Source organism: Biomphalaria glabrata, chromosome 1 (assembly GCF_947242115.1).
Source record: "Biomphalaria glabrata chromosome 1, xgBioGlab47.1, whole genome shotgun sequence".
Classification (NCBI taxonomy): domain Eukaryota; kingdom Metazoa; phylum Mollusca; class Gastropoda; family Planorbidae; genus Biomphalaria; species Biomphalaria glabrata.
Window position 1 is genome coordinate 17,148,253 of NC_074711.1, and position 27,320 is coordinate 17,175,572.

Sequence of the window (27,320 nt, forward strand, 5' to 3'; positions counted from 1 at the left end):
CATTTTCATGAACAAATCTAACACAAGCACTAGAAGACTCATCAGTCATATAAATGTTGCTGATGATATCACTGTGGCAGGTTCAGGCAAAAAAAACATGGTTTCAAGTTTAAACCCTGTCTGCAAGAGGTTTGTGATAGGACTTAATGATCATTGTACTATTTATGGTCAACTTAATTCATAACTGTTTTAAAATAAAGTATACATGCTTGAAGAACATACCAGTACCTTTACATCACTTAGAAAACAGAATAAAAAATGCGATTTAAGTTATACAATAGCTACATAGGAATAGTATAGAATCACCTTCTTCCTTTGACTACTGTTAAAATTATACAAAAAAGAAATATAATACATAAAAAGGATATAATGATATGCATATAAAAACCATAGATCACAAGGTCATGATTTAGACATTTTAAGTTGTACATTGAGAAGAAAAGTTCCGACAGCTCTAATGGAGTATCAGACATTAGATGGGGAAAATACAGTCTTTTGGTTATTTTGCTGGCCAAGGGATTAATTCCCTTGTTAACAAATGACCACAAAAAAATGCACTAAATACAATTTATAGTCCTGTAGCAAAATGTACAATCCAAATATGCTGTATCTTCATCAGAATTGGTTTTCATTAGGGGTGCACCGGATAGTCGCTCCGGCTTCTGCCGAATATCTGGCATTTTTTACTATCCGGTGTTATTCGGCTCCGGTCGGATATCACTACCGGATAGTAAAAAATACACCTATTTAAAATGCATAAAGTGGACCTCGTTCCATTAATGTCTGTTGTAGAATGTATTAATGTTTATATTAAAACAAAATAATGTGCTTAAAAATAGAGCCATTATGAATATGCACCAAACATCGTTTATTATAAAGACAAGGCGTGTTAATAACTTAATATAAATAGAAATGAAACTTTACATCATAAATGCGCTTTACATACAGAGCAGCAATGGCTGGCACTTTTTTCAATTTGTCTTGACCTTTGAGTACGTTAGTTAACATGTTAAAATGCTACATTCCTTGACTACGTCATGCTGACCAGATGTCTGTCTAGCTGTGCGGGTATATCTCCAGAGGTAGAGATGAACAACTCCCACCCCTTTTATTTGTTTAGTCCATCACATTGAGTTTTTTTTATAGGCAGGTGACCACAAGTTAAATACGATGGACGTAGGTTTAATGTCAGCGTATTGACACTCTCTAGAGGTCACACCTTTCGAGGGAACTGAGTTTGTTTACTTAGTGGTTAATCTTTATTAGGGGGGCTGGACTACAAGAGCCACACCTCTAAGGTAACTAGGACTAGGTATATTTCCAGATGAACAACTCCCTCCCCCTTTTATTTGTTTAGTTCATCACATTGAGTTCATTGATTGACAGGTGACCCCAAGTCAGATACGATGGACGCAAGCACTCTCTAGAGGTCACACGAGGGAACTGTTTGTTTGCTTAGTAGTTAATCTTAATGGGGGGGGGGGGGGGGGGGCTGGACTTCAAGCCAAACATCTACACGGGTATCCGGACAAAAGTTTGCTTATTTGGAGAAAAATCTTAATCACATGGTTGGGCTAGAGGCCACACCTTTTCAAGTGTGCCGAGTTACTTGAACATCCCAATTAGTAAGCTGGACTAAAGATCACACGCACCTAAACGAGTGACCTTTGGCTACACAGAACACAAACCGCGAGATTATATAGCCCAGTAAGCCAGTAACTAATTATTTTGTAGAAGAGCTAAACACCCCCTACTCCTTATTTTATTTCTTTGGTCCTTGACTCCCAATTTATTTATAGACATTGACCATTTTTAAGCCAGAATGAAAAAACACAACGTGCTAACAAAGGATATTACACTGTAAATAAATATTACGGTTAAATAATTTTTCTAACGTGTTAACTTGAATATTACTCCTGCAGTTAAGTGTCTTGATTTGATAACAATATTCTTAATAATTTGTGACAGTCAATTAACTCTTTGTTATTACTATTTTTTTTACTTAAGATGCGTACTTAGCCACTGTGTATCAGGTTAGGACGACTTTTACACACCTGACATCCATAGGCTTATTATGGTTCCTTTTTGTAACAGTTACTGAAACCACGAATAAAATAATTAATAAGTATTAATTAAGGAAGATGTTTCTAACATACGTTCTTTGCATTTAATATTTCTTACGTACGTTCTTTGCACAATAAAATAAAACAAAGATGTGCATGTTTGCGTGTGTGTATTTTTTTGCCTTGTATTAAAATCTTTAGAAAGAAAACTAATTTCATTGTTTAATTCTTTTGACTTAATAAATAACGGAAAAACTTACAGTAAATTTTAAAACCGCATAAAATAAATTGATGATAGTACCGCAGTTAGATCTAGCAAACAAAGAAACAATATGCTGGAGCGTAAAAAAAACAACCTTGACCTCTAACTAGTGGACAGGTATAATTTATCTATAGGCTTGACTGACCATGCCAATGTGTTATCTTTTTTGACTGACACCCAAATTTATTGCGTGCGTATGCTCAAGGAAAAAAAACAATGCTTGATGGTTAACACAAACAACTATACACACTACACTAGGACTACATGTGTAGGCTCACTAGGTATATCTGACCAGGTTGTTGGTCTGAAATTCATGAACACATACATACGACCACTGTACAAGGCAGATTGCACTTTACTTATGAGATTTACATTAGTAACTAGTTAAATATATACTAACATTATTTACATTGACCTTCCTACACACATCCTTTACAGTTGGTGGCATCGTACATACACACAGACACAATCATGCTATACAGATTTTTAGAAATACTGTTAAGTTTGAATAAATCAATCAGTAACAGAGTTTAAAACAATAAGGTATATAAAAGGGAAAAAAATAAAACCAACCAATATAGGTATGTTATTTAACAGTTTTCGTAAAATGTTCCGCAACACAAGCTATTAACAAGACACTTAGGTATCCGGCCCCGGCCGAATATCAAATTTTACTATCCGGTCATATCCGGCCCCGGCCGGATATCAAAAAGTACTATCCGGTGCACCCCTAGTTTTCATAATCGAAAACCTCAACAACAACAACAAAACTAACTTAAGTGTTGAGCTTTATCCATATTAATACAAGGTATTAAATACATTTTTAGCATATAATATATATTTACATACATTATTCAAGGTAAGAATTTTATTCATTATCCAAAAAAAAAAAAAAAAAATTCAAGAAATAGGTAAAGAACATTGTAAAAGAAAAAAAAACAACAACTGCAAGTGTATCAGATACTGATACTGAGTACTTGTAGCATAAATGCAGCATAATTAAAAGTTAAATATCACACAGTAATAACAACCTGATCAATATTTAGTTATTATGTACATACAATTTGATTTTTAAAAAAAGACCATTTATATTCAAATTATGTTTTAAAACCAATAAAAGCAAAAACAATTCATTACAACTACACATTGTGGCAATAATGCTGAAACCAGTTCACCAAAAATAAATGATGGAATGGAATGTTAAAAGTTGGTCTAAACTGAAAGTGTAATTTATCAATTGACAAATAAATATTATGGCCACGCTTTTTAGTACACTGCAGATCTACTAGTGCTTTACACTTTTAGTACTTCACATTTTTTTGTTAGGCATATTATATTTACATGACAAGACTGAATAACATAAAAGGACTGTCACTGCATGATTTTGTTGTAAGAAGAGCTCCAGGTTCTACATTTTCTGCAAACAAACATTCTGAAGTTCCATAATTGACCAACTGACTTTTGTATCCCTGAAAAAAAAATAATTTTATTGCTAATTTTTTTTTCTTCAATTTTACCATATATCCTACACAGATCTGATCAAACTTTTTAAACTACCATAAAAATCTTGGCTTAGAAACAAAAGTCAGGTCTTACCATTTTTGACCAGATCCAGGTCTGTTGATTAGAACCTTTACACTTCATGAGCCTTGCATAGGGACCTTCATCTGCATTTACATCTAAACATAACAAGTTAGCCAGGCGCAAATCTTTCTGCTCAGATTCAAACCATAACTACAGAAAAAAAAAGGGAAAACATTTTTTTTTTATAAGTATTAATTGTAACTTTAAATTGTATGTCTTTCAAAAGTGACCTTTGACACAGATGAGGTAAAGGCTGATATTATATGTGAAAAAGACATGAAATCAGCTGTCTGAACTGTTGGGAGTGTTAATTTCAGGAAAATAAAGCAATATGAGTTAACTGCTTCATTTATAGTAAGCCAGTGGTTCTCAAAATCTGGTCCCAGAGACAACTGTAGAGGGTCCGAAGAAAGATGAAAATTGTATACGATTAAAATAACTTCTTTGTTGAAAGCCAGTTTATCCAATTAGATAACAACTCACTACTGTTTAATATGTCTATTAAGAACTATTCTATGATGACCTAAACTATAAATTTGAAGACATTCTTCACTTGGATATTCCTCAATGGGTATTGAATCCTTTTGCACATGGACAAACTCAGATCCTATCACAGAGAAATCCAAATAAGTACAGGATCAATTATTAAAATGAGGAATTTAAACCAATGTTTGAACAAGGATACCACAAATTCTGGTTAAAAAACAGATCCCAATTTTACGCCCTGCATTATGGGTTATTGTCTTTCTATTTGGTAGAATGTGGATTCAGTGCCGTTATGAACCTCATCAAAAATAAAACAAGGTTACAAAGATAGTTTGTGTGGAAACAAACTTAAAATTGGCCCCCAAAGTGGTCCACCCAGGCAGGTAAAAAGGCAGGTTTCAATATTTTCAGAAAGAACATCAGAATGAAATTCTATCATAGACAAATGACAGAGAAGAATGGAGAAAGAAGGTTGACAGATCTTGTGTGGTGCCCCAGCGGTCCAGCAGACCAAAGGATAGGTGAAAGTGAAGTTAGATGTGAACCTGGCCTAACTGATGTCTTATAATGAATATCTAATTGATCTAATTGTTTGTAAAGGATTAATCTCTTATTCAAATCCTCAAGAAAAAAATATCTCCGTAAAAAAAAAAGAAGTTTATTTCCATATTGAGGTACTGCAGTTCACGCGATAATATGAAAAACTACTTATTAATTGTGGTTTTAAATTATGTCCAACTTATATGCATACTAAATAGATTTTTTCTCTTTAAAAAAAAAAGAATGTAATGTAGTAGTTAGTATGACAGAACTTACTAAACTTTGCAATACAAATGTAATAAAAAAATTTTTTTGACATAAATGTTAAAAATATGGTAAATCGTCATCTCTCCTTCTAAAGAGCCTCTCGTGTTTATTACTATTAATAGTGAATAGTTGTATTTTTATGAAAAAACTGCTTGCATAAATGATTTAAAAAATTAGATTTTTTGCTTTCAGAATGAATGGTCTAAAATATTGTGGAGTCAGATTTTCACTATCTTTTCTAGTTTATGAGATCTAAATGGGACAGACATTGCACACAAAACTAATAGCATCTTTCCCCCTTTTGGGGGCTGCTAAAAACTGCAAGACATTTGTGCTCATGGAGATTTGTGGTTACTACTTAGAAACATTGAGTGGGACATAAAACACTCATAAAATGTTGTTAATCTCATTCAAGTCATTTATTTTTTAAAACTTTTATTTTAAACAAAAGGTATAATTTCAATTAACATGCCATCAACAAAATGATTTTTTGTTTCCAGATGAAATTTATAAAGGGTGCATTTATGTAGCTTTTTCACTTTGGGGTCTGTGAGCAAGTTTTGACATTATAAAAAAAAAGTTTGAAAATCACTGAGCTAAGCAATATATTTAAGAAAATGTGATAGTAATATTTGCCCATAAATGCAGGCCTTGGATAACATGTAACTCTTAAATCTATTTCATGTAAATATATCTCTACCTGATTTTTATCTCCTGGTTTACATACAGCTAATTGAATTAAAGCACGTTTATCATAGACTGTCTTTTCAGATTGCAGGCACAGGCCTGAGCTGGCATGCTTCAACTGATTAGTGAATAAAAAGAAATAGTGATGTATAATGTACATTTTTATTAGGCAGGGTATTAGTTTACATGACTAGATAGGCATAATCAGATTTCTCTTATATTTTAAGAATATGCAGAAAAAAATCTAAACTATTACAGATAAAAAATTTTTTTTTGTTTTTATTTGTTTTTCTCACATCTGTACCAAAATAATTTCTGACAGCCTTATTCAATAAAATGAAATAAATAAAAAAATTATGGGTTAAAATATATTCTAGCAAATTTAGCAGTTGAATTTCTAGATTCGTAAATATTAGAATGCAAAAGATGGTGAATAAACTTGTGATAATGAATAGCAGGGTTGTTAAATGAATGATTTAAGAGAGGCCAGAATAAAAAAAAAATAATTTCTTTTATGTTGCCCTCAAAAACAACCTTTATCTGAAAGTACAGTATGTGTATGTAAAAGTCTTTTGCATACTTTAATTTTTAAAACAAGAAAGTAGGCTTAAACATGTTTTTAGCATGATACAAGTAATGGTGAATTGATTTTTAATAATCCATTAAGTTTTTCAGATCCAAACATGAAAGATTGCACTAAACTAATAGCAGCTTTTTTTCCCATATGATGGATGCTAAAAACACATTTCAATAAGTACTTACCAAACCTCGAGCTCGAACAATAACTTTTGAAGCAATGGGGTCATTAGGTCCATTCTGCTGGCCATGGTAGGAATGATTTAAGTCTGGTAATTTCTTTAAAAAAATATTTTATTATTAAACATATCTTAATGACTTTGCTTTAATCAACATATTGCATTAGAATATTAAAAAAAATTAATTAAGAGTAAAATTAAGCTTAAAAAAAAAGTTTAATTCTTTATAATTAATCTTTTCTTATTGATTAATATCCAGCTATTATATATATTTTTTGTTTATTTCTCAATGCAGTCATTTCATGCTCTCATCTGATTAAGCTTGGCATCCGCTGCCGTGAACAAACAGTGAAAAATCTGGAAGAATAACATCAGCTTTCCAGTAAAATTAAAACTGTATTCTTTGCTAGTGGTCTATATACTTATGTATGGTTGTGAAAGTTGGATGCTGAGGCTGAAAGAAGAATCCAAGCATTTGAGAATGCTACAGTAAAATGATGGGTATTAGATACCAGGAAAAAAAGACAAATGAGTTTGTACTTTTACAAGTCAACACTCTGGCTGGAAAAAAGGAAGAACTCATCAATACTGTGAAGAGACGAAAGCAGAGCTATTTTGGTCATACTGTAAGTCATGACTCACTATCAAAAGTCATTCTTCAAGGTACAGTGGAGGGAGCACTAAGAAAAGATCATCCAAAGAAAAGCTAGCTGGATAATAAAAAGAATAGACTGGTCTCTCTCTTGATATCCTGCTAAAACAGCTTCTGACCAGGAAAATTGGAGGACTTTGGTTGCACGAACTGTCACACCCCAATGATGAAAGTCAAGGGACAAGTGATGATGATGAGCTTATTACTGATTCTTTGGTACATTTAACATATATAGACAGATATTACACATTTAAAATGATAGTAAATTAATTATAGTAGTTTTAATGTTTAAAAAATAAAAAAATATTTTTCTAAAAAAACAACAAACTTACACTTAATTGTTCAGGATATATATTTTCTAAATACCAATGAAACGACTTGCAGTTCAGGTTCTTACGCAACTGAAGTCTACCAGTAATATTCCCAAACTCCATGTCTTCTGCTCTAGGATTAATGTGAAAATAATATCTCTGGGAATAAAAAAAAAAAAAAAAAAAATGAATACAAGATTTATACAAAACAACAAAAAAAATCTTATTTAGAGTGAACTTTATTCTAAAAAAATGTTACCACATACTTTATAGTCATCTAACCAAACATGTACCACTCGAAGATTGTTTTTTGTAAAGCTGTCCTGAGAAGGAGAGCCATATGGTCTTCGCTTTCTAAAAATGTGCCCAACTCGAGAACAAGGAGCAATCACCAAACGCCCTCCACACATCCATATCTGTTGAAAATTTATTTATCTCTTGAGATTTTCATACTATTTCAAAAGATAACTAAACAATTAATACATTTATTATACATTATTTAGAAATTTAATAATAATTTAATAAGTTTATAACTATATACTGTACTATTTAGACCAAATTGGTTTACAAGAGAGTGGGAGTCTGCTTTGCTTGAGATACTTGACATAATTTTGACATTGAAGTTTTAAGCTAAATAAGCTTTTTTTGATAGGTTGAAAAAATATTCTTATAGAACCTCAAGTGACAAATACAAATAGTAAATCACAAGTATCTGATTTTAAGTGAATAAAATGTACACAATTTTGTAGACCATTTGAATATGGTGGATCATTTAATAACTTGACTGAAATTGTTTCAATTTACCCTGAAAGACATTTCTAAATTTTCTCCTCCCCACACTTCCATTCCACTGTCATATTCTCCAAGATGATAAAAATATTCTCTGTCTATAGCAAACAATCCACCAGCCATGGTGGGAGTTCTGCAATAAAATAATTTTCAAATTAATATATATCATTTATCACTATAATTTCTACATTTTCAGAAGATACAATTTTAAATAAACTTTAGATTCATGAAAAGAATATGTTAAGATGCAATACATGTTTTAACAGACCTTAATATCATCTTCAATAAAATGTTTCTGAATAAGTAGCTCAGAAATAGAAAAATGATTGAATTGAACTTCAATTCTAAAAATAGGCATAGAAGAAGTGTAATTTAGTTTTTTTGAAAATTAATAATTTTGGTAGTGTTCTATAACATTATAAAACACCTTCGCACTTGGTAACAGGTGTGTATATGTTCTATAACATATGTAAGACACCTTCACACTTGGTAACAATGTTTTAATTCCTAGCCAAACCAGGATTGGAACCTGTAGATGTTGATTCAAATGACAGACATCTTAATTCACCACATTTCAAAAAATATACTTTATTAATGGATACCAGTGCTAAGTTTAAAAATTGGAGTACACAATATACCTACTGGTATGGTTCTGGCTTTTCAAATAAATCTTTCACTAAATTGGAAGGTAAAGGATCCCATTGATAATGCATGCCCCAATTAAATCCTCCACGCACCAAGTCTGAGGCTTCATAGAAGAACTTGTCAGGATTGATCATGTCTATAATTGGTACAGCAACTGTGTGAGGGTCATTGTTAACAACATCTAACAAAGGTTCCAGCCATCCAATATTTACTTCACAATGACTGTCTAGAAATAATAACACCTACAAAATACAGACAATGTATAATTAGTTCAAGAAGACATTTTGTAACTGAGCTAATAATAAACGCAAAAATAAAATGCTTAAAATTTTACCTTAAGTCTTGAATTAACATTGTAAATGTATGACACTAAAGCTTTCACTTACTGAGCCAGTTGCCTGCTTGGCTCCAAACATACGAGCTCGTATGAGACCAAGACGATCTGGAGTGTGAAATAATTTCACTTTAGAATAACTCTTAATGTAGTTTTCCAAATCTGATTTTAGATAATCTGTAAAGATTGATGTTGATTAGAGAATCAGCAATTATGAAAAACTAAATTGTAATCTTTAATGTAAGAGTTATATTTATTTTTCTTTTAAAGTAGCATAAAAGAAAGAGAAATATGACTAAAGGCTAAAGAAATTTAAATATTAATTTTACAGTTTTGATGCTATATTACCAAAGTCACTAAAGTAGCATAAAAGAAAGAGAAATATGACTAAAGGCTAAAGAAATTTAAATATTAATTTTACAGTTTTGATGCTATATTACCAAAGTCACTAAAGTCATCAACGAGTATAATTTCATGAATTAATTCCACAGGGGATCTTGCCAATACGCTGTGCATTGTGCGTAGTAATGTTGACAAGGCTTCATTGTAGAAACAAATAATAACACTTGTGTGCGGAAGACTGCTAGAATAATGTTGATCTTTGCATCTGAAACAAATTATTGTATGTTCACCTTAAATGATTAGGAATACAATAGTAATTAATGCCATACTAATATGTAACTGCAGCTATTGAAAGTGCTAATCCTAAGAAAATGACTTAAAAGTTTGGTAAATATGTCATGAATATATATTGTAAAACTGTGTCCTCCTTCCCTTGCTCAACAAATAAATTCATTTGTAACTGTTGTGAGCAGTCTATTACGATCTGAAATATGCAGAGTCTACAGTGGACAGGACATGGCAATCAAAGCCAGTTAGAAAGAGAGGGCTTCCTTTAATTATACTTAGTATTTTATAAAACTCACCTTTTGTTTCTATAGTCAGGAAGAGGTCTTGTATAACTAAGTTTGTCACTTAACATTTGGTTGAAAGAATGACTATGATAACCTAAGTAGAAATAAAAAAAGAAGAACTAGTGTCAATTTTTTAATTTTACAGTTTTATGGTTCATTGTTTCATAAAATATATTGAGGAATATTACTCCTACTATCACAATCTTCTTCTTATATAATACAGACGTTACTTCAAAAAAAGAAGATGATTACGTCCTACGCGTCATGCATATTAACCAATGACATAAATTCTGCCAAGTCACTGGTTTTCCTGGCTAGCTCAGGCAACCCATTCCATGCTCTAATAGCACTAGGGAAGAAGGAGTATTTGTACAAATTTGTCCTAGCATATGGGACGAGGAATGTGCCTTTATCTTTGTGTCTTTCAGAGTATTTTATTAAATTTTGTTTTTGTATTTGAAGATTATGGTTCAGTGTTTTATGTATTATTGCTACTTTACTTTTGAGCTTTCTGTCCTGAAGGCTTTCTAAATTTAGTGATTTTACTAAAGGTGTTACTCTCGTCAAATGTGAATATTCGTTTGTTATGAATCTCACTGCTCTATTTTGTGTCTGTTCCAGTTTCTTAATGTTTTCTTGAGTTGAGGGGTCCCAAACGGAGGATGCATATTCTAATATTGGCCTAACCAAGGTTAAATAACATTTTAGTTTTATGTTCTTATTTGATTTATAGAAATTTCTTTTAATAAATCCTAATGCTTTGTTTGATTTTTTTGTAGTTTCATCAATATGTGGATTCCATGATAGTTTTTCATTTATTATAACACCTAGGTATTTTGCGTTTTTAGTCTGTGTTACTGGTTTGCCATGAATAAGATAAGTGGAATTAATTTGTTTTAGTTTTTTTGTTACTCTTAACAACTGACATTTTTCTGGGTGGAAAGACATGCTCCAATTTGATTCCCATTTCTGTAATTCATCTAATTCTCTTTGTAAAATATCTGTGTCTTGTGTTGTTTTTATTGTTCTATATATTATGCAATCGTCTGCAAACAATCTGACTTTTGTTCCTGAATTAATGCAATTTGGTAAATCATTTATGTAAATTAAAAATAGTAGTGGACCCAAGACTGTTCCTTGAGGTACACCTGAGTTTACTGTTATCGGTGTTGATTTAGAGCCATTTATTATTACAGTTTGTTTTCTCCCTATCAGAAAATCTTTAATCCACTGATGCAGTGGACCATTAATGCCGAAATATTTTAATTTTTTAAGCAAACCATGGTGGTGAACTTTGTCAAAAGCCTTAGAAAAATCTAGTAAGATAGCATCTATTTGTTCACTATTATCTAAACCTTTTGAAAAATCATCAATTAGTCCTATTAGTTGTGTTTCACATGATCTATATTTCCTAAAGCCATGTTGGTATGGTGTGAGGACATTATGTTTGTCTAAGTGGTTTATGATGTTGCTACATATTATGTGTTCTAGGATTTTACATGTGATGCTGGTAAGTGATACTGGTCTGTAGTTTCCTGGGTCAGATTTTTCTCCTTTTTTAAATAGGGGGGTGACATTAGCTTCTTTCCAGTCCTTTGGTACTCTGCCCTGGTTAAGTGAAGCCTGAAAGAGTATTTTGAACACTGGGGCTAGCTCATTACTTAGTTCTTTGAGTATCTTATCTTACATAATACAGACGTTACTTCAAAAAAGAAGATGATTACGTCCTACGCGTCATGCATTTAGTCATGCATATTAACCAATGACTTAAATTCTGCCAAGTCACTGGTTTTCCTGGCTAGCTCAGGCAACCCATTCCATGCTCTAATAGCACTAGGGAAGAAGGAGTATTTGTACAAATTTGTCCTAGCATATGGGACGAGGAATGTGCCTTTATCTTTGTGTCTTTCAGAGTATTTTATTAAATTTTGTTTTTGTATTTGAAGATTATGGTTCAGTGTTTTATGTATTATTGCTACTTTACTTTTGAGCTTTCTGTCCTGAAGGCTTTCTAAATTTAGTGATTTTACTAAAGGTGTTACTCTCGTCAAATGTGAATATTCGTTTGTTATGAATCTCACTGCTCTATTTTGTGTCTGTTCCAGTTTCTTAATGTTTTCTTGAGTTGAGGGGTCCCAAACGGAGGATGCATATTCTAATATTGGCCTAACCAAGGTTAAATAACATTTTAGTTTTATGTTCTTATTTGATTTATAGAAATTTCTTTTAATAAATCCTAATGCTTTGTTTGATTTTTTTGTAGTTTCATCAATATGTGGATTCCATGATAGTTTTTCATTTATTATAACACCTAGGTATTTTGCGTTTTTAGTCTGTGTTACTGGTTTGCCATGAATAAGATAAGTGGAATTAATTTGTTTTAGTTTTTTTGTTACTCTTAACAACTGACATTTTTCTGGGTGGAAAGACATGCTCCAATTTGATTCCCATTTCTGTAATTCATCTAATTCTCTTTGTAAAATATCTGTGTCTTGTGTTGTTTTTATTGTTCTATATATTATGCAATCGTCTGCAAACAATCTGACTTTTGTTCCTGAATTAATGCAATTTGGTAAATCATTTATGTAAATTAAAAATAGTAGTGGACCCAAGACTGTTCCTTGAGGTACACCTGAGTTTACTGTTATCGGTGTTGATTTAGAGCCATTTATTATTACAGTTTGTTTTCTCCCTATCAGAAAATCTTTAATCCACTGATGCAGTGGACCATTAATGCCGAAATATTTTAATTTTTTAAGCAAACTATGGTGGTGAACTTTGTCAAAAGCCTTAGAAAAATCTAGTAAGATAGCATCTATTTGTTCACTATTATCTAAACCTTTTGAAAAATCATCAATTAGTCCTATTAGTTGTGTTTCACATGATCTATATTTCCTAAAGCCATGTTGGTATGGTGTGAGGACATTATGTTTGTCTAAGTGGTTTATGATGTTGCTACATATTATGTGTTCTAGGATTTTACATGTGATGCTGGTAAGTGATACTGGTCTGTAGTTTCCTGGGTCAGATTTTTCTCCTTTTTTAAATAGGGGGGTGACATTAGCTTCTTTCCAGTCCTTTGGTACTCTGCCCTGGTTAAGTGAAGCCTGAAAGAGTATTTTTACTCATATTAAGCCAAGTAAAACTCTCACTAAGTCAAGGATTGGCATATGAAAATGCTCTTTTTATTAAACTAGATAAAGCCAGTAAACATTGTTTACCAACATGCTTGCTAAAAAGCCATAGTGTTTGACAAAAACTACAAACCTCAATAGCTTTGAAAGTGTTGGGGGGAGGGGGCGTGGTGGCTGAGTGGTTAAGCACTTGGCTATTGTACCTGGAGTCCCAGGTATGAATTTCAGCGAAGACTGGGATTTTGAATTTTGGGATTTTTAGGGCATCCCTGAGTCCACCCAACTCTAATGGGTACCTGACTTTAGTTGGGGAAAGTAAAGGTGGTTGGTCAGTGTGCTGGCCACTAAAAAAAAAACCCTGCTCATTAAACAGTGGCCAAGGAAATAGATGACCTTAACATCATCTGCCCTATAGATTGCAAGGTCTAAAAGGGGAACTTTAGTTGTTTTATTTTTAACTAAAAGTGTATCTGTGAAGTATTTACCCTGTGGTCATGTGTGGTAACATAGTGAAAAGTTAATAACAGAGTTTTAAAATATTGTTTTTTCTTTTAAATAGGAGATATAATTAAAAATTAATTTGAAGATTACTAAAAAAAAGGTCGCATAAAATATATGAAGCATGTGCCATAAACATTAATTATGATTACTGGTACCTTATAAATACCACTAACAATTAGATATTAAAGCACTGAGCATTAACTGGAAGTGAAAAATTCGGTGTTAACTGAATTTCATGTCTAGCATTTGATTGGAGTAAATGATAGTCACTGTTTGGTTTAGTTAATTTTGTTTTTACTTATGATTTGTAACTTTTCTTAGAGAATTAATAATACATTTTTTAATACAAACTTATTTAAAAATAAATTCAACACCTGTGCCAGTATAGCTGTTGATCTCTTCAGGCCTTATTCAAACTTACATTCATTAATAACATCAAATATGAAGGATTAATTTTGCTTGCTTGGTAAAAATGCTAACTTTAACCAATGTATCATAATATGTTTAGACAATGAGAATCACACTCTTATATCACCTCACCTTGGTTATATATATATACTAGACATGTGTTACCCGCGACCCGCGGGTCTTTATTTGCGCATTACTGTCGATATAGTCACTGAGAGTGTTTTGTAAACAATTAAACGAAATAATAATGTAATAAGTAAAGCGAATGTGTCAATGTAAAAATAGTGTGAATGAAGCTATCAAATCAAATTAGCTAATAGGATTAAATCCATTTTTTTTTTCAAATTAAAACAATTGCTTGTAGGCCTACATGTATTTGATTAAAATTTGAGATGAATAGACTAAATTTTGTATGTTCATGTGTATAAAGTATAAAGTAGATCTTGAGGTAGACACAGATCTAAATCTACACTAATCTAGAGTTAAAAATTGGCTTTTATAGAGTTCATTCTGTGCTGCGCATGCGTGAACTTTTTTTCATGAATGAATATAGGCCTATCTCAACACGGCTACGCAGCTTTAGCGAACGAATGTATTAAAAATGCTTTAGAAAAACAAATTTGAATGTTAATTTGATTAAAATATGAAATGAATGTACAATAATTAGTATGTTTATGTGTTAAAGCATAAAACTATCTTTGCGAAAAGAAGTTTTATCATCTTAGAGTTCAATAAGAGTTTTAGACCTAGGCCTAGGAATAGACTCAGTAGAGAGATGTGTTAATGTGTAACCATTTGGTAATGTCTAATGAAAGAATGTTCGCCAGGAAATCTGTAGTCACAGATATCAGGAACTAATTTATGTAAAAAATGCTTTTGAATAATCTAGTGGATTGGATTTAGATGTATGTTAAACGTAGCTAATGATCCTTTCACGTTATTTCTCTTTCGCTACGAAAATAAAAGTTTTGCGAAAATGGTTTACCCGAAGTCGATACATTCTTATCTATTAAAAACGAAAAGAGCGATAGCTTTGTTAAATAAATGGGATTATAAAGTGAACAATTAAACGAAATAATTTTTAGTACGCGATTCATGAATGAATATAGATCTAGACCTATCTCAACTCGGCTTCGCAGCTTTCGTAAACGAATGTAGCTTTAGAAAACCAAATTTGAATGTTTATCTGATCAAAATATGAAATGAATGGACTTTAATTAATATATTTATGTGTTAAAGTATAAAACTATCTGTGCGAAGAGAAGTTTTATCATCTTAGAGTTGGATTAGAGTTTTAGATCTAGGGATGGGATTATAAAGTGAACAATTAAACGAAATTATATTTAGTACGCGATTCATGAATGAATATAGATCTAGGCCTATCTCAACTCGGCTTCGCAGCTTTCGTAAATGAATATAGCTTTAGAAAACCAAATTTGAATGTTTATTTGATCAAAATATGAAATGAATGGACTTTAATTAATATGTTTATGTGTTAAAGTATAAAACTATCCGTGCGAAGAGAAGTTTTATCATCTTAGAGTTGAATTAGAGTTTTAGATCTAGGGATGGGATTATAAAGTAAACAATTAAACGAATTAATATTTAGTACGCGATTCATTACGGAATTGTCTAATGAAAGAATGTTCGTCAGGAAATCTGTAATCACAGATATAAGGAACTAATTAATGTAAAAAATGCTTTTGAAACACAAAATTGAAGGTTAATTTTATTATATAATGAAATTAATGGATCTTCTTTTGTATTTTCATGTGTCAAAGTAAAAAACTATCTGCGCAAAGTGTATTTCTTAAAATTAGATCTAGGTCTAAATCCTTTCTATCTTTTCTCATGTCAACATTGTAGACATGGCCTAGATCCATAAAATACTATAGCTGTAATAGAGTCGGACAACTTTATTTTTTTTGAGGGTCTTAAGTTTGTTTTAGGGCTACAATACATACACTACAGTCTAAGTTGGTACCCAAGGAACATTCCTGCCTAGTTTTATCAAGATTGGTCAAGCGGTTTTGATGTCTATAAGTAACATACATACATACATACATACATACACCACACATTCTACTTTATAATATACTAGATATATGTTACCCGCGACCCGCGGGTCTTTATTTGCGCATTACTTTCGATATAGTAACTGAGAGTGTTTTGTAAACAATTAAACGAAATAATAATGTAATAAGTAAAGCGAATGTGTCAATGTAAAAATAGCTAATAGGCTTAAATCCATTTTTTTTTTAAATTAAAACATTTGCTTTTGAATAATCTAGTGGATTGGATTTAGATGTATGTTAAACGTAGCTAATGATCCTTTCACGTTATTTCTCTTTCGCTACGAAAATAAAATTAGTTTTGCGAAAATGGTTTACCCGAAGTCGATACATTCTTATCTATTAAAAACGAAAAGAGCGATAGCTTTGTTAAATAAATGGGATTATAAAGTGAACAATTAAACGAAATAATTTTTAGTACGCGATTCATGAATGAATATAGATCTAGGCCTATCTCAACTCGGCTTCGCAGCTTTCGTAAGCGAATGTAGCTTTAGAAAACCATATTTGAATGTTTATTTGATCAAAATATGAAATGAATGGACTTTAATTAATATATTTATGTGTTAAAGTATAAAACTATCCGTGCGAAGAGAAGTTTTATCATCTTAGAGTTGAATTAGAGTTTTAGATCTAGGGATGGGATTATAAAGTAAACAATTAAACGAATTAATTTTTAGTACGCGATTCATTACGGTATTGTCTAATGAAAGAATGTTCGTCAGGAAATCTGTAGTCACAGATATAAGGAACTAATTAATGTAAAAAATGCTTTTGAAACACAAAATTGAAGGTTAATTTTATTATATAATGAAATCAATGGATCTTCTTTTGTATTTTCATGTGTCAAAGTAAAAAACTATCTGCGAAAAGTGTATTTCTTAAAATAGATCTAGGTCTAAATCCTTTCTATCTTTTCTCATGTCAACATTGTAGACATGGCCTAGATCCATAAAATACTATAGCTGTAATAGAGTCGGACAACTTTATTTTTTTTGAGGGTCTTAAGTTTGTTTTAGGGCTACAATACATACACTACGGTCTAAGTTGGTACCCAAGGAACATTCCTGCCTAGTTTTATCAAGATTGGTCAAGCGGTTTTGATGTCTATAAGTAACATACATACATACATACATACATACATACATACCCCTCACATTCTACTTTATAATATAGATATATATATATATATAGATATATATATATATATATATATATATATATATATATATATATATATATACTAGACTGACATTACCCGCGGCATGCGGGTCTAAGTTTGTGTTTACTAATCTAGTGGATTGGATTTAGATGTATGTTAAACTTAGCTAATGATCCTTTCAAGTTTTTTCTCTTTCGCTACGAAAATAAAATTAGTTTTGCAAAAAATGGGTTTACCCGAAGCCGATACATTCATATCTATTAAAAACAAAAAGAGCGATAGCTTTGTTAAATGAATGGGATTATATAGTGAACAATTAAACGAAATAATTTTTAGTACGCGATTCATGAATGAATATAGATCTAGACTCTAGAGTCTAAATCCTTTTGATCTTTTCTCATGTCAACATTGTAGACATGGCCTAGATCCATAAAATACTATAGCTGTAATAGAGTCAGACAACTTTATTTTTTTTAGGGTCTTAAGTTTGTTTTAGGGCTACAATACATACACTACGGTCTAAGTTGGTACCCAAGAAACATTCCTGCCAAGTTTTATCAAGTGGTTTTGATGTCTATAAGTCACATACATACATACACCTTACATTCTACTTTATAATATAGATATATATATATTTCTGTACAGGTCTACAGAATTATTAAACATTTATTTCAAGTACTGAATATTATTTACCTGCATCATATTGCCTTTGGTCATCTGCTGTTTTCACTTCAGCCAGATTCTCAAGATATAATTCACTGTATATCTCAATTTCATTATCGACATTCTGTTCTCTGGCCTGAAATTCATCACTATTGAACTTGGATTTCAATCGCAGGCCTTTTTGGTGGGCATAAATGGAAGAAAAGTTCCAATACAAGAGAAACCAAAACACTATGCTAAAGGCAATCAAGGCAAAGATCAAATTTGATCTTCTAATTCTAACCATGTTTTTTGATGTTTAAATAATAGTGCAGATCAGGCATTCATTTAATGTATTGACTAATCCATTGTTCTTAAAAAATTTTAAACCTGCAATTAAAAAATAATAATTTTATAATGAAATTTTCAAAAATAAGACAAAATTAAATACTTTTTTAAGGCTTATTATTTATGTATAAACTTTGACAGGATAAAGCACCAATTCAACAGACTTTGACAGCAAAAACTATCTTGAAAAAAAGCAGAAAATGAGGGAACAAAAAATGCCTTTCAAAATAAGGAAAAAATGCCCTGGGCAAATTTGAACAATAATTATGTTAAGAAACATTTCTAAGAAATCTTTTTATAACAGTAGGTTGTATAACAATAATTTATATATATAATATATCACCAGAAACTATATTTCTTTACTAGACTACTACGCTAGCCTTTTTAGGCACTTAACTATCTGCTAGTGAATGAGGCAGAAATAGTGCCATTATCTCCCATAGACAATCGGTTCTAGTTTTTTTACAGGGTTGGTTTGTTTTTAATGACTATAAGATCTAATGCCTAAGTCTTTTGCTTTTATGTTTATCTATTTAATTTAACCACTTGCCAAGCTTTTCTTTAACATTTTCATCAAAGATTGCTCCATTGTGGGCAAACAATGGCTAGACCACACTACAAACAAGGGTGTTCTTGTGAATGACAGCATAGTATGGATAGTATAGAGAGGCTGCTTATAGTTTGACAGCTACACTAGGCAGAGCACATATACATACTTTTTACGGCACAACTATACAAAAACTGCTAACATACGGAATAACTTGTTGGCAAGGCAACGCTTCATCTAACCTGTTGCGCTGTCTAGAAACCATCATAAAAAGAGCATCAAAAATTACACTCACAACATTACCACATTTAAAGGAACTTTTTGAACAAAAGTGTCTAAGGAAAATCGAAAAAAATCTTGGAAGACAATGGCCACCTGCTCCATCAGAACTATGTCAGGTCATCGCGAAGTGGGCGACTACTGTCAATCAAAACAAGAACAGAGTGGTAAAAAAACTTGTTCGTACCATACTCGATCAGACTATATCACCTCCACTCCTTGATCAGGAAACATGAAAAGGACCAAGATGCCTGTGTGTAGTCGCTGAATGAACTTTTTATGTTGTGTCTGTTATATTTATGAGTATGTTTCTGTTGTGTTGTCTTTTTATGAGAAAAGAGTCCTTGTAATCACAACAAATTTCCAAAAGGATCAATTTAAGCAGTCTTAGTCTATATACTATGGAGGATGACCAATTGCCAAAAGCCATTATTTTTGGTGAGCTGAAAGATGGTAAACATATCAAAGGTACCCCCCAAAAATGCTTTGAAGACCAGCATCTAGGAGCTAGCTTACAAGTTTTAATTGACATAGTAGAGAGCACCTGGCTGCAAAAAGTTTCTGAATAAGAAAGCTGGAGATTTATTACAAGGCTGCAAAAGAAACCAAAAGGAAATCTAAGGCTGAGGTCAGAAGTAGATGGCCAAAAATGAACGTAAACAGACCACCTGCAGCCAGCCTGCAGGCAATGGTTATGTCTGCACTGGATGTGGACAAAAATATAATATTAATATATAGATCTAGATCACAGCTAGAATTGCATAGCCACATGAAATACTGCAATGGCATTACAGCACTTTTCTTTAAATTTTTTATAGATAATTTAAATTATTTATAGTATATTATAGATCTAGGTCTAGAGGTAAATCTCTCTATTATTCTAGAATATCTTATCTTATCTTATATAATACAGACGTTACTTCAAAAAAGAAGATGATTACGTCCTACGCGTCATGCATTTAGTCATGCATATTAACCAATGACTTAAATTCTGCCAAGTCACTGGTTTTCCTGGCTAGCTCAGGCAAACCATTCCATGCTCTAATAGCACTAGGGAAGAAGGAGTATTTGTACAAATTTGTCCTAGCATATGGGACGAGGAATGTGCCTTTATCTTTGTGTCTTTCAGAGTATTTTATTAAATTTTGTTTTTGTATTTGAAGATTATGGTTCAGTGTTTTATGTATTATTGCTACTTTACTTTTGAGCTTTCTGTCCTGAAGGCTTTCTAAATTTAGTGATTTTACTAAAGGTGTTACTCTAGTCAAATGTGAATATTCGTTTGTTATGAATCTCACTGCTCTATTTTGTGTCTGTTCTAGTTTCTTAATGTTTTCTTGAGTTGAGGGGTCCCAAACAGTAAAATATCTGTGTCTTGTGTTGTTTTTATTGTTCTATATATTATGCAATCGTCTGCAAACAATCTGACTTTTGTTCCTGAATTAATGCAATTTGGTAAATCATTTATGTAAATTAAAAATAGTAGTGGACCCAAGACTGTTCCTTGAGGTACACCTGAGTTTACTGTTATCGGTGTTGATTTAGAGCCATTTATTATTACAGTTTGTTTTCTCCCTATCAGAAAATCTTTAATCCACTGATGCAGTGGACCATTAATGCCGAAATATTTTAATTTTTTAAGCAAACCATGGTGGTGAACTTTGTCAAAAGCCTTAGAAAAATCTAGTAAGATAGCATCTATTTGTTCACTATTATCTAAACCTTTTGAAAAATCATCAATTAGTCCTATTAGTTGTGTTTCACATGATCTATATTTCCTAAAGCCATGTTGGTATGGTGTGAGGACATTATGTTTGTCTAAGTGGTTTATGATGTTGCTACATATTATGTGTTCTAGGATTTTACATGTGATGCTGGTAAGTGATACTGGTCTGTAGTTTCCTGGGTCAGATTTTTCTCCTTTTTTAAATAGGGGGGTGACATTAGCTTCTTTCCAGTCCTTTGGTACTCTGCCCTGGTTAAGTGAAGCCTGAAAGAGTATTTTGAACACTGGGGCTAGCTCTAACTTAGTTCTTTGAGTATCTTATCTTATATAATACAGACGTTACTTCAAAAAAGAAGATGATTACGTCCTACGCGTCATGCATTTAGTCATGCATATTAACCAATGACTTAAATTCTGCCAAGTCACTGGTTTTCCTGGCTAGCTCAGGCAACCCATTCCATGCTCTAATAGCACTAGGGAAGAAGGAGTATTTGTACAAATTTGTCCTAGCATATGGGACGAGGAATGTGCCTTTATCTTTGTGTCTTTCAGAGTATTTTATTAAATTTTGTTTTTGTATTTGAAGATTATGGTTCAGTGTTTTATGTATTATTGCTACTTTACTTTTGAGCCTTCTGTCCTGAAGGCTTTCTAAATTTAGTGATTTTACTAAAGGTGTTACTCTAGTCAAATGTGAATATTCATTTGTTATGAATCGCACTGCTCTATTTTGTGTCTGTTCTAGTTTCTTAATGTTTTCTTGAGTTGAGGGGTCCCAAACAGAGGATGCATATTCTATTATTGGCCTAACCAAGGTTAAATAACATTTTAGTTTTATGTTCTTATTTGATTTATAGAAATTTCTTTTAATAAATCCTAATGCTTTGTTTGATTTTTTTGTAGTTTCATCAATATGTGGATTCCATGACAGTTTTTCATTTATTATAACACCTAGGTATTTTGCGTTTTTAGTCTGTGTTACTGGTTTGCCATGAATAAGATAAGTGGAATTAATTTGTTTTAGTTTTTTTGTTACTCTTAACAACTGACATTTTTCTGGGTGGAAAGACATGCTCCAATTTGATTCCCATTTCTGTAATTCATCTAATTCTCTTTGTAAAATATCTGTGTCTTGTGTTGTTTTTATTGTTCTATATATTATGCAATCGTCTGCAAATAATCTGACTTTTGTTCCTGAAGTAATGCAATTTGGTAAATCATTTATGTAAATTAAAAATAGTAGTGGACCCAAGACTGTTCCTTGAGGTACACCTGAGTTTACTGTTATCGGTGTTGATTTAGAGCCATTTATTATTACAGTTTGTTTTCTCCCTATCAGAAAATCTTTAATCCACTGATGCAGTGGACCATTAATGCCGAAATATTTTAATTTTTTAAGCAAACCATGGTGGTGAACTTTGTCAAAAGCCTTAGAAAAATCTAGTAAGATAGCATCTATTTGTTCACTATTATCTAAACCTTTTGAAAAATCATCAATTAGTCCTATTAGTTGTGTTTCACATGATCTATATTTCCTAAAGCCATGTTGGTATGGTGTGAGGACATTATGTTTGTCTAAGTGGTTTATGATGTTGCTACATATTATGTGTTCTAGGATTTTACATGTGATGCTGGTAAGTGATACTGGTCTGTAGTTTCCTGGGTCAGATTTTTCTCCTTTTTTAAATAGGGGGGTGACATTAGCTTCTTTCCAGTCCTTTGGTACTCTGCCCTGGTTAAGTGAAGCCTGAAAGAGTATTTTGAACACTGGGGCTAGCTCTAACTTAGTTCTTTGAGTATCTTATCTTATATAATACAGACGTTACTTCAAAAAAGAAGATGATTACGTCCTACGCGTCATGCATTTAGTCATGCATATTAACCAATGACTTAAATTCTGCCAAGTCACTGGTTTTCCTGGCTAGCTCAGGCAACCCATTCCATGCTCTAATAGCACTAGGGAAGAAGGAGTATTTGTACAAATTTGTCCTAGCATATGGGACGAGGAATGTGCCTTTATCTTTGTGTCTTTCAGAGTATTTTATTAAATTTTGTTTTTGTATTTGAAGATTATGGTTCAGTGTTTTATGTATTATTGCTACTTTACTTTTGAGCCTTCTGTCCTGAAGGCTTTCTAAATTTAGTGATTTTACTAAAGGTGTTACTCTAGTCAAATGTGAATATTCATTTGTTATGAATCGCACTGCTCTATTTTGTGTCTGTTCTAGTTTCTTAATGTTTTCTTGAGTTGAGGGGTCCCAAACAGAGGATGCATATTCTATTATTGGCCTAACCAAGGTTAAATAACATTTTAGTTTTATGTTCTTATTTGATTTATAGAAATTTCTTTTAATAAATCCTAATGCTTTGTTTGATTTTTTTGTAGTTTCATCAATATGTGGATTCCATGACAGTTTTTCATTTATTATAACACCTAGGTATTTTGCGTTTTTAGTCTGTGTTACTGGTTTGCCATGAATAAGATAAGTGGAATTAATTTGTTTTAGTTTTTTTGTTACTCTTAACAACTGACATTTTTCTGGGTGGAAAGACATGCTCCAATTTGATTCCCATTTCTGTAATTCATCTAATTCTCTTTGTAAAATATCTGTGTCTTGTGTTGTTTTTATTGTTCTATATATTATGCAATCGTCTGCAAATAATCTGACTTTTGTTCCTGAAGTAATGCAATTTGGTAAATCATTTATGTAAATTAAAAATAGTAGTGGACCCAAGACTGTTCCTTGAGGTACACCTGAGTTTACTGTTATCGGTGTTGATTTAGAGCCATTTATTATTACAGTTTGTTTTCTCCCTATCAGAAAATCTTTAATCCACTGATGCAGTGGACCATTAATGCCGAAATATTTTAATTTTTTAAGCAAACCATGGTGGTGAACTTTGTCAAAAGCCTTAGAAAAATCTAGTAAGATAGCATCTATTTGTTCACTATTATCTAAACCTTTTGAAAAATCATCAATTAGTCCTATTAGTTGTGTTTCACATGATCTATATTTCCTAAAGCCATGTTGGTATGGTGTGAGGACATTATGTTTGTCTAAGTGGTTTATGATGTTGCTACATATTATGTGTTCTAGGATTTTACATGTGATGCTGGTAAGTGATACTGGTCTGTAGTTTCCTGGGTCAGATTTTTCTCCTTTTTTAAATAGGGGGGTGACATTAGCTTCTTTCCAGTCCTTTGGTACTCTGCCCTGGTTAAGTGAAGCCTGAAAGAGTATTTTGAACACTGGGGCTAGCTCTAACTTAGTTCTTTGAGTATCTTATCTTATATAATACAGACGTTACTTCAAAAAAGAAGATGATTACGTCCTACGCGTCATGCATTTAGTCATGCATATTAACCAATGACTTAAATTCTGCCAAGTCACTGGTTTTCCTGGCTAGCTCAGGCAACCCATTCCATGCTTTAATAGCACTAGGGAAGAAGGAGTATTTGTACAAATTTGTCCTAGCATATGGGACGAGGAATGTGCCTTTATCTTTGTGTCTTTCAGAGTATTTTATTAAATTTTGTTTTTGTATTTGAAGATTATGGTTCAGTGTTTTATGTATTATTGCTACTTTACTTTTGAGCCTTCTGTCCTGAAGGCTTTCTAAATTTAGTGATTTTACTAAAGGTGTTACTCTAGTCAAATGTGAATATTCATTTGTTATGAATCGCACTGCTCTATTTTGTGTCTGTTCTAGTTTCTTAATGTTTTCTTGAGTTGAGGGGTCCCAAACAGAGGATGCATATTCTATTATTGGCCTAACCAAGGTTAAATAACATTTTAGTTTTATGTTCTTATTTGATTTATAGAAATTTCTTTTAATAAATCCTAATGCTTTGTTTGATTTTTTTGTAGTTTCATCAATATGTGGATTCCATGACAGTTTTTCATTTATTATAACACCTAGGTATTTTGCGTTTTTAGTCTGTGTTACTGGTTTGCCATGAATAAGATAAGTGGAATTAATTTGTTTTAGTTTTTTTGTTACTCTTAACAACTGACATTTTTCTGGGTGGAAAGACATGCTCCAATTTGATTCCCATTTCTGTAATTCATCTAATTCTCTTTGTAAAATATCTGTGTCTTGTGTTGTTTTTATTGTTCTATATATTATGCAATCGTCTGCAAATAATCTGACTTTTGTTCCTGAAGTAATGCAATTTGGTAAATCATTTATGTAAATTAAAAATAGTTGTCGACCCAAGACTGTTCCTTGAGGTACACCTGAGTTTACTGTTATCGGTGTTGATTTAGAGCCATTTATTATTACAGTTTGTTCTCTCCCTATCAGAAAGTCTTTAATCCACTGATGCAGTGGACCATTAATGCCGAAATATTTTAATTTTTTAAGCAAACTATGGTGGTGAACTTTGTCAAAAGCCTTAGAAAAATCTAGTAAGATAGCATCTATTTGTTCACTATTATCTAAACCTTTTGAAAAATCATCAATTAGTCCTATTAGTTGTGTTTCACATGATCTATATTTCCTAAAGCCATGTTGGTATGGTGTGAGGACACTATGTTTGTCTAAGTGGTTTATGATGTTGCTACATATTATGTGTTCTAGGATTTTACATGTGATGCTGGTAAGTGATACTGGTCTGTAGTTTCCTGGGTCAGATTTTTCTCCTTTTTTAAATAGGGGGGTGACATTAGCTTCTTTCCAGTCCTTTGGTACTCTGCCCTGGTTAAGTGAAGCCTGAAAGAGTATTTTGAACACTGGGGCTAGCTCATTACTTAGTTCTTTGAGTAATCTAGCTGGAATACCATCAGGTCCAGAAGCTTTATTTGGTTTGGTGTTGGCTAATAGATTTTGAATTCCATTTTCTTGTACTACTATATCTTCTATGTTGTCTACTTGGTTCAAATTCAGTAATATGTCTTTGTCTCCTGGGGCTGAGAATGCTGATGCAAAGTATTTGTTTAGAATGTTTGCTTTAGTTTCATTATCATTATGTATTATGTTATGTTCATCTTTTAATGGCGCTACGCCTGTTGTTTCCATTTTCTTAGACTTAATGTATGACCATAGGTTTTTGTTGTTGTCTTTAGATATTACATTGTTTATGTATTCACTCTGCAGCTGTCTGCTTACTTTTTGGGTTAAGTGTTTAATTTTTATATACTTTTTGTAAACTCTTTCTGCATTAGTTTCTTTAAATTTTCTATATAGGTTTTCCTTCTGTTTACAAAGCTTCTTTAGTCTATTATTAAACCAGCATTTATTTATTTTGTTTGATGTGTATTTAGTTGGTATATGATTTTCTATAATGCTTTTAAGATGGTTTTTAATGAAATTCCAGAGGTCATCGACTGGTTGGTTAATGTCTTTTTCTAATAAGAATGTTTGTTGAAAGTTTAATGCAAATTGGTGTAGTTGTGTTAGGTTACATTTATTCCAGAGTAAGATTTTTCTTTTGGGTTTTGTATTGGCTACTGCTTTTATCTGACTGTGTATTTTTATGATCTCATGAGACTCATGGTCTGATAGACCAGGGATAATATTATAATCAACTACTAATCCAGGTCTGTTGGTTAAGAAGAGATCTAATGTGTTGTTTAATCTAGTTGGCTTTTTAATGATTTGATCTAAACTTAGGTTGTCTAGATAGTCCATGGATTCTATTTTGAGTAATTATTGTTATAGAATTCAATGCTATTAGAGCATGGAATGGGTTGCCTGAGTATACGAATCATTATTTACCATAGATTCAGATAGATCATTGAAATCATTCATCATTGTTGTGAATGATTCATAATCATATAATAATACAAACAATAATTCATTGATTGATTCATGATGATGATCATTGATTGTCACATTTCATTGTGATGCTAGTCAGCAGCTAGTCTTAGTAGTGACTAGAGTCTAGTAGTAGTCACGTAGTCCGTCGTAGTGCCATCTAAATTCTAAAACTAGATCTAGATTCTATTACCACTATCACTATGAGTATGACTATGAGTCATGAGTGACTATGCCCCCTATAAGTAAGGTAACATTAGTTCTAGATTTTTTGTTATTGAACTTATTTAGTTGTTGTTTACGTTCTGAACATAACTTCATTAGAGTCAAGAGTAAGACAGTAAAAGCTTTCAAAATTCTGAACCACTGACAAAACTCTTATCTATAGATCTAGATTTGATAAAATATATATAGGTTTGTGCTATAGCCTCTACTATACAATAGATTCTAGCAGT

The 27,320-nt window shown here is 32.0% G+C and overlaps 1 protein-coding gene across 4 annotated transcripts; it reads right to left on the reverse strand.

The window, feature by feature from the left end:
• Positions 1-1,487: 1,487 nt before the first annotated feature.
• LOC106073509 (polypeptide N-acetylgalactosaminyltransferase 11-like) lies at positions 1,488-27,272 on the reverse strand. 4 transcript variants are annotated; one of them, XM_013234099.2, is made up of 13 exons: positions 27,059-27,272; positions 18,260-18,598; positions 10,302-10,383; positions 9,816-9,982; positions 9,428-9,552; positions 9,039-9,283; positions 8,412-8,529; positions 7,874-8,023; positions 7,629-7,766; positions 6,652-6,744; positions 5,903-6,007; positions 3,922-4,059; positions 1,488-3,794 (listed from the first exon to the last, which is right to left on the reverse strand). In XM_013234099.2, the coding sequence occupies exons 2-13, from the start codon at positions 18,513-18,515 to the stop codon at positions 3,663-3,665; spliced, it is 1,749 nt and encodes a 582-aa protein (XP_013089553.2). In that variant the 5' UTR covers positions 18,516-18,598; positions 27,059-27,272; the 3' UTR covers positions 1,488-3,662. The 4 variants fall into 4 exon arrangements, with proteins under 4 accessions (XP_013089553.2, XP_013089545.2, XP_055881465.1 ...); XM_013234091.2 differs by lacking the exon at positions 27,059-27,272 and adding an exon at positions 26,827-27,051; XM_056025490.1 differs by lacking the exon at positions 27,059-27,272 and adding an exon at positions 27,006-27,021.
• Positions 27,273-27,320: the final 48 nt, after the last annotated feature.